At 35.2% G+C, this 8,350-nt stretch overlaps 1 protein-coding gene across 1 annotated transcript in view; it reads right to left on the bottom strand.

The window, feature by feature from the left end:
- LOC123562319 (carbohydrate sulfotransferase 14-like) overlaps positions 1 to 8,350 on the bottom strand; it is a 36,870-nt gene that overhangs the window by 5,224 nt on the left and 23,296 nt on the right. Inside the window, exon 3 of the mRNA XM_045354959.2 lies at positions 2,684 to 2,745. Within this exon, the coding sequence (XP_045210894.2) occupies positions 2,684 to 2,745 (62 nt within the window). The remainder of the gene's footprint in view (positions 1 to 2,683; positions 2,746 to 8,350) is intronic.

Raw genomic sequence — 8,350 nt, 5'->3', positions numbered from 1 at the left:
TGTCCGCACTCTACCTGAAAATACGACATTATGTTACTTGTGAAATACATTATCAGTTTTTAATTCATTTAGGTTCCGACACCGAAGATTACATTACGAAAATATATGGAATGTTCATGATTCCCAAATAAAAACTTTAACGGGCAATTCTATTCCGTACTGTTTATACAAAACAAGCATGTTTATTTTATCTTTCGAATAATATATATATAACTGTTATTACATTATGTAATTCCAAAACCGTTTATAATTGTTAAAAAGTGTAAATAAAGAAACGAATAGATGGGGATGATGACGTACGTATTCAGTTTTTGTTAATAAATACGGCCTTTTTTAGTGGGCGTATTCTGTAGAACGCGCCGTTTATGGTGCTTGGTACATCGCTAATTTTGGCATAAACGCTCCCATAAAACATAGTTTACATAAGTTTGAATTGCTAACTTTAACTATTTTGCATCAAAAGGGAATAATTCAAAAGGAAGTTGTTCAAGGCAGAAGTGACAGTGTCAGTCAAGAAGCTTGATGTTAAGAAAGTGCTAACATAAAACTACAGAATGATATCTGTCAAAAGCCATAATTTGACAGGACGAGTTATGTTCTTCTAAAGGTCAACTATGATGTAACAAGTGTTGCAAGTTTTAAAGCAATAGCTTTGATAGTTTAGGATAAAAGCTGACCTGAAACATAAAACTTAACAAATATATTTATGTAACTGTACACTGGTTAACATGAAAAAACAGAATGTTAGAGCAGAAGACTAAGTGACGTCGAGTTAGAACGACTTCAACGTCATTTACTCGAAGTTTGAAGAAGAGACAACTGATCAATCATTGCCTGGACTGAATGTCTCACTCGTCTGAGAACTTAAAACGTTAAAATCGATGAAATGAGTCGTTTTTCTTACCCACCACATAGGATGTTGACAAAATCAACAGGAAATGCCGGTAATGGAACGTACAATATACCGTGTATGTAGCGTACTCGCCGTAAATGCAACGTATACGTTGGACACGGTGAGATATATGTATACACGTCATCTCAAAATACATGTAGATGTATATGTAGGTAATTAAAAACTTAAATTCAGTACAAAATACTTAACATATAACACCTACGTACAAGGTTGCTAAATCATACGAATACGATTCAAATAGTTGTATTTATCAAATACTTTCTAATAAAATATCGAATAATATGGATGAAATTATGGTATCCCGTTAGTGCCATCGCTGCATATTTAAGCTCGAAACAACAAATAAGCAATTAAATATAAAAAAAAACGAAACTGCTTAGGCGAAAAGCCAAATCCACGTTGATGAAAACGTGAAACTTCAATGCTGAAAGTCAAATGAACGAAACAACGATAATATAAAGTCGGATTATTTTCGTAGTTTCTTCATCGTACTTTCATTTATTCAATATCGTGGTTTTGTTATTTCGACTTTGCAACATCTTAGTTTCTACTTTTTCCTTTTCACCATCGTTCCTTTGGCCTTTTGCCATTGTAATATCCCGTTCCTGGGCCTCATGCACAAAGGATTCAAAACAATGGACGAAAATACTTAAGAAGACAATTTCGCGAAGGTTTCACGTACAGTTCGTTTTTGTAAACATCATGTTTGTAAACATTAAAGATTACGTTTTGTAACCTTAACTCCGGCTTCCATAATTTAAAGTTTCTAGTATAAGAAAAACGTGAACTCAACCTAAAACAAAACATAATCAGAAGGTAGAACGATTGGTTTGTAAGTAGAGAAAGTTTAGTTTGAAAAAGTCTAAACACGCATGACCTAGTAAACGAACTGTACAGAGAAATTATGATGTTGCTATTTGTGACTCATGGGATAAGCCAAATATTATGAAGTGTGAAGGTCGTACTACGATGTTGAAAAATCGAAACTACGACAGTGTGAGGTCGAAAGTCGTTCTAAGTCAGTATATAATAAACATAAAACTCATATTTTTTCTCTAGAGTATGGTTGTCATTTTCATAACCTTCGATGAAAATAACGATAATATATTCGCAAAAACACTTTAATACCCTCTATAATGAGAACTCGTAAATTACATTCTTATACTTAACAGTTTCTAAAATATAGAACATGACAAACTTGAATGACTAGACATCAATGTTCAACCCGTTATTTGTTAAGAGTGATAAATATATAGTTATTATCATTCACTGCAAAAGGAGATATCTGTTATTTTCACGAACGCGTAGCGTGATTGAAAATATGAAGTTGAATCCCTTTAAAGTGAAAGATTATATTTTTGCGAAAAATAACTTTTTTTCTTGTTTATTACAGTTTATAGCTGAACGTAAGACAGATACTTAAAGAGAAATATACGTAGTAATTCGAAATGTTGGTTTTTGGTCTTTAAAATCAAAACGACTCCATCTTCTATTCTATATCATACATATCTAAGCAACGGTTTTTAGAAACCAGTTTTGTCGTTAAGTTATGAATACTATGTTAGACCGTCACATTTGTACAAGTGAATTTCCTAAAAGTTGAAACTTACATAGCATTTATCAGGAATTTATCTTCCACCACCGCCACCATATTTTACAGGGTAATTTCCTTTCTGTTTTTCTTTAACATAAATTTATCATGGACTTACATGATTTTTCTGTCTACGGAACTTTCTACACTCTAATAAATGCACTAGCCCACTACTATACCTGTTTGTTCATGGAACAATGACCTGTTGTTTGAGTCTCTGGAATGAGCGGTTCATTCAAGTCTGAAATAAATGAGAAAAAAATATGAACTGGCCACCTTTCTAAAACATAACTGTTACTAGAAAAGAAGACATCTGTATACACAACTACAAAAAGAGTTATTAAGCCCTGATGTTTGGTGAGAAAGATGACAACAGTCATCATGATACAAAGCCGATGTTAGCACCGCTTTTTATTTGAAGTCAGACTTAACTTTCAAACTTGCTGTTACCTTTGTATGGTAAACCCTCATTGCTGCATTATTTTGCCGTAAATACTTTCTGAGACTTCCTAAGAATGATGTACTTTAAGTAAGTTTCAAATGTGTTTGATATATGGTGATAAACGTCTTAATTTTACTTTCAGAAAAGTTTTTAATGTATTCTGTTAGTTAACTTGAATGTTCCATTCTGAAATATATGTGAGCTTTTATGTTTGCGGTTATATTAATTTTTTTTCCGTAGAATTAACATTTGTGTTATAATAACTAAATACCTTCTAGAGAAGATATTGCGCCAATATTAACCATCTGGTGTGATATCATAAAACAACACTAATTATTAAATTCCGCTAATCTCATTGGTCAATAACTGGTCACATGGAAATTTATAGAAGTGATAATCACGGTAAAAATGATATTGTTGTAACAGTAACTATTCCTCAATGCTATACTAAATATAGACCTGTCATACATCACCCAATTGTATCTGGTGTCCACAGACGAGCAGCCTCGTTATATTTCTACAGATTTGTGTATGCCCCCGGTGGCATCCTTGTCAATACAAAGCAACCTAAGTCCAAATCGAGGTCAAGGTCAAACTGAGGTCAGGTGATGTCTGAAGATGAGGAATGGTCACAGGTTACATCTGTATTAGTATCAATTCATTCTTTTAAGCGGTATTGTTGCTAGACGAAACGGACCCATTTGGTTAACCAAGAGATGGCCCAGCAACCTAAGTCCAAAATGAGGTCAAGGTCAAGGTCAAACTGAGGTCAGGTGATGTCTGAAGATGAGGAATGGTCACAGGTTACATCTGCGTTAGTATCAAGTCATTCTAGTAAGGGGTATTGATGCTAGACGAAACGGCCCCATTTGGTTAACCTCGTACGAACGAACGGACGAACGGACAGGACAATCACTATTATGCCTCCCACATCAGTAGATGCCGGGGACATAAAAATGCTACAGTTTGAAACATTAGACAATCAAAGCTTAATGGTAACGGCGAGGTGAGGTAGAGGGAGAGAGAAATGTTTTAAGTCTTTTTCTGATACATTTGCAGATATGCGAGTAGCATTACACAGATATGAATCACTAACTTAAAATCTAATGACAATATTTGCAGTAAGTTAGGTGGAGGGAGGCGAATGTGAGTGAAAACTAAACGTATTGTTACCACAGCGACAAGATAGTAATTTACAACTAGGCAGACACAAAGCACGGCCAAATCAGTTTCTCTGAAACTCACCTGAGAGGAGTGGAGGGTATACCTAAAAGAGCCATACTAAATTATTTTATAGAACTTCACCAGACATACGTATTCTTTCAGGCAGAAGCATTTAGATATGAAAAAGAAAAGGCGTTTTTTTCTGGGCAATATCCGTATGTAACAAAACATTTTAGAAAATTTAACGGAAAAGTTGGTTATCATATACTTATAATTCTATTTGATTTTAAAGACATATCAATTTACATACATGCAGTTGACTTTAAATGAATATCTGACATTCATATAAAACAATGTAAACAAGAGGGCCATTGTTGCCCTAAGTCGTTCACCTGAAACTAACTATTTGACATTTAATATATGTTTGACACACTAAATCCTGAATGGTAACGACTGTGTTTAGTATAAAATGTTTTTAAGCTCTGTCAGCCGCAACAATTAGTCAAGCTAAGCCATTTGTATAAATTTGAAAAAGGATTTTATAAGTATGCTGCACACCGAGCTTTATGATGATCCATAATGCGGTTTATGAGAAGAAGTTGTTTAAAATTCTTTTCTAATTTTACCTCTGGTGACCCCTACAATCAGTCAAGTGGAACCATTTGATATAAAATAAGAGAAGACCTTACAAGCATGATACAGACCAAGTTTGGTAAACTCAATCAAGTGGTTCATGAGAAGTCGTTCAAACGTTTTCTTTTTTAACTCATAGTAGTCCACTAAATCAGAAAAGGAACTATCTTAGAGAAAAAATTGAGTGAGGGCTTTCAAAGAATTACAGACCAAATCTTGTGACGATCTATCCGGCTTTTCAAGAGAAATTTTTGACTTTTAGCTTTATTATTTTTAGCTCTTGCAGCACATAAAACTAGTCATAAAAGCAGTCAAGCATAACCATCTGAACGAAACTGAGGAAGGACGTGATGATACAGACCAATTTTGGTGATGATCCATCAAGCGGTCAACGAAGAGAAGTCGATTAAAGTTTTTTTCTATTTCTCAACTCTGAATGCCCCTAAAATCAGTCAAGCGGAACTATTTGAGCAAAACTGAGAGGACCTTATAAGGATGCTACAGTTTTGTGATTATCTATTAAGTGGTTGTTCATCACAAGAATTCGTTTATAGGTGAAAAGCTAACGCCAGACGAAGGACGACGGACACAGTCCCATCCTGAAATTCTGGTTCATGTGAGCTAAAAAGAAAACTGTGAAATTCTTAATTTGTACATGACTATGAATTAATAATGAAAATGGCCCTGATGGCCTTAGATCCCACGCAAAATATCTGTGAAATTATTTTGAAATTGGGACAATATTTTCTGGCTAGAGGATTTTTTAATTTGCACGAAGTACGGACAAGAAATGTGGACGTGGTGGGGAATGATGTCACATGATACCAAGAGATAATTTAAAGAAAACAATTAATATCGAGCCAATACCGCTGAAAGCAAAACAAAAACATGCCGGTTAGACTGAAGGGACGGGGGTAAGAACAAAGGCTTGAAGAAATGTGGTAGAAGGTCACTATATGAGCATAATTTGAATTCGGACAAGCAGTGACAAAGAATAAGATATTAAAGTTTTCAATATATTCAAACTATCTTTACCCCAGACGGCCAAATCTAACAAATCAACATAGCTTGAAAGAATATGTTAAAGTGTCACTCAAGGAACATTGCTCTCAAATTAGTTTGAAATCTGACCAGCGGTTTCAGACGAGAACAAGACTCACCCCCTTCTGATCATGTTTTAACGAAACAGAATGATTTGAAGGAACATTATTGTGTCCATGCGGTGATTTCGGGGAAGAATGTTTTCAAATTTCCATTGTATACAAATAGAGAAAAACAACCTCGTCCCTTCTCGGCTATATGTTTTAACGAAACAGAATGTTTTGAAGGAATTTGGTAAAGGGCTAAATAAGCACTGCTGTAAATAATTTTGAAATCGGGTCTGCTGTTTCAAAGAGAACAGTTTCAAAGTTTTCAGTAGGCAATATAGGGATGAATAACCCCCATGTCATGGCCATGCTTTTTAGCTTTTTAACGAAACCGAACAATTTGATGGAATTTAGTAGAGAGTCACCTAAGGAATATCTTTGTGGAATGTTTTTGAAATCTGGCGAGCGAATTCTGGGGATAATATTTAAAAAAAATTCATTTTGGTTGCCATGGTATTATGGTAATCAGAATTCTGCATAGATCACAAGTCTGAAAGACAAACCAGTGAACATTTCTGTAACGTTTGGTTGAAATTGGCTTGATGGTTTATGAGATATTCTTTAACGAAACTGTGAATGACGAACGGACGGCCGACAGACAGACATCCAGCAATCCTAAAATCCCACTATTAGAATGTGTCTTAAATATAAGGCAGAGTCGTTCAACATGCAATGTGAGGTCATCTCATGATGTTTAAGAGCGTCTGTAGAATTTACAAACATTTGATTCAGTAAATTCTGAGAAACATGCTTAAATGCAAGTGTTTCAGAATTACGGGCATTATTGTAATAAAGTATAAGCCAGCATTATGTAACATTCTCTCGATGTAAATTAATTCTTTGGAAGTATATAACGCAACCAAGCAAAATAACAGCGGCCTCATTTTGACTTGTGTGGAGTTTGGAAGCATTAGGCCATTTTGCACATCAGAGAAAATTCCTTTCATAATGCCGAATACGTGTTAATGCTGAAAGCATTTAGCCCAGATGTTTTTTAGAAACCTACTTACGTGCAAAACGGTAACAAAAGGTTCTAATTCAAAAAGGGACATACATTTGACAATTTTTACAAAACATAATCTAGAGTAATACAACTTATCTTGGGAGGTTACAAACATGTGTGAAGTTTGAAAACCATTTGACCTAGAAGTTTCTGAGGTACCTGTCTACAAGCAAAACTTCTGTTAAAAAGTGGCATAATTTTGACAAAATAAAAGCTAGAGTTATATAACTTGTCCCTGGGGTCATCTCATGTCAAAGACATGTGTGAAAGACGAAAGATTTTGAGTCATTATGTTTTGTGACCGTCTTACATACAAAACTTTTGTGACACGGAAGCAAACGAAATGGTGACAAAGACTCTCATATTTGAAAAAAAAGACAGGCAGTCGGGTTAAAAACGACAATACCTGCAAAATCCTGTTCTTCCTACATGTAATGCCGAAGTGATAATTCAAGATAATTCGAAGTGATATTTAACAACGCTACAATGCGATATGACAGAAAACAATTCAAAACGTCGCTTGACAATGCGATTTGACAAACGACACCGCAACGAGATAATGCCTTGTTGCCATGTCGTGTTGTCGCACGTCAATAGCACGCGATATCGCAATGTCGCTTTGTGCTGCTGTGCGTCCAACAACATTTTCGCAATGCCACCTCGCATTATCGTGCGTCTTGTTCTACATTTTTGCTCACTACCACACAAGACACCGCGACAAGACGCATGAAAATGCAATACAACTCTCCACAACGTGAAGCATTACTTGGTTAGGTTTATCTGTTCAATGACGGTTACACATTTGAAGCCAAACAACACCATATTATCAAAACTGTTATGTACTGAACGGAAATATCAATATACAAAAATGTACCATCATAGTTTTGCTTGAAACAGTGTTAGACAGTGTTCAGATACCGGTGCAAGTTGCATTTAACATTTCTGGATGGATATTGAAGCGGTTTTTATGCAGCCGGGGTTTGTATTACCTGTTCCTCATAAATTTGAAAATTATCACGTGTTAGATAAGGGTGCTGAAACAATAATTATGCCCTCAAAGATCCTCAAAGCGGATGACAGCATAGCAGCTAGGAGTAAGAAACGTTCAACAGATGAATGAAAACTAGGATACGGCGTGAACTGTCCGAAAAAAGTCAAGATTAGAGTTTGTGTTCAGACGTACTGGCGATGTTAATACACAGACTCGTAGAACCCTGTTGACAAACATAAGCTAAGTGACGTGCTAATAATAGTGCTAATCCTTCATCTTACGATAGTAACAAGGATGGTTTCGGTAAACAAGTTTAAAAGCAAAAATGATCACCTTAAATCTGATCTTGAGCTAGAAATGCCAGATAGGCTCTCACAGTATATATAGCGAAGACTTTTCTACGATTTGACCTAGTATCGTTATTTTAAATCCAATTCTGACAAACTCTTACAAAAAGATTGAATA

This window comes from Mercenaria mercenaria, chromosome 2 (genome assembly GCF_021730395.1).
Source record: "Mercenaria mercenaria strain notata chromosome 2, MADL_Memer_1, whole genome shotgun sequence".
In the NCBI taxonomy this organism is placed as follows: domain Eukaryota; kingdom Metazoa; phylum Mollusca; class Bivalvia; order Venerida; family Veneridae; genus Mercenaria; species Mercenaria mercenaria.
This window is presented reverse-complemented; position numbering and strand designations above follow the sequence as displayed.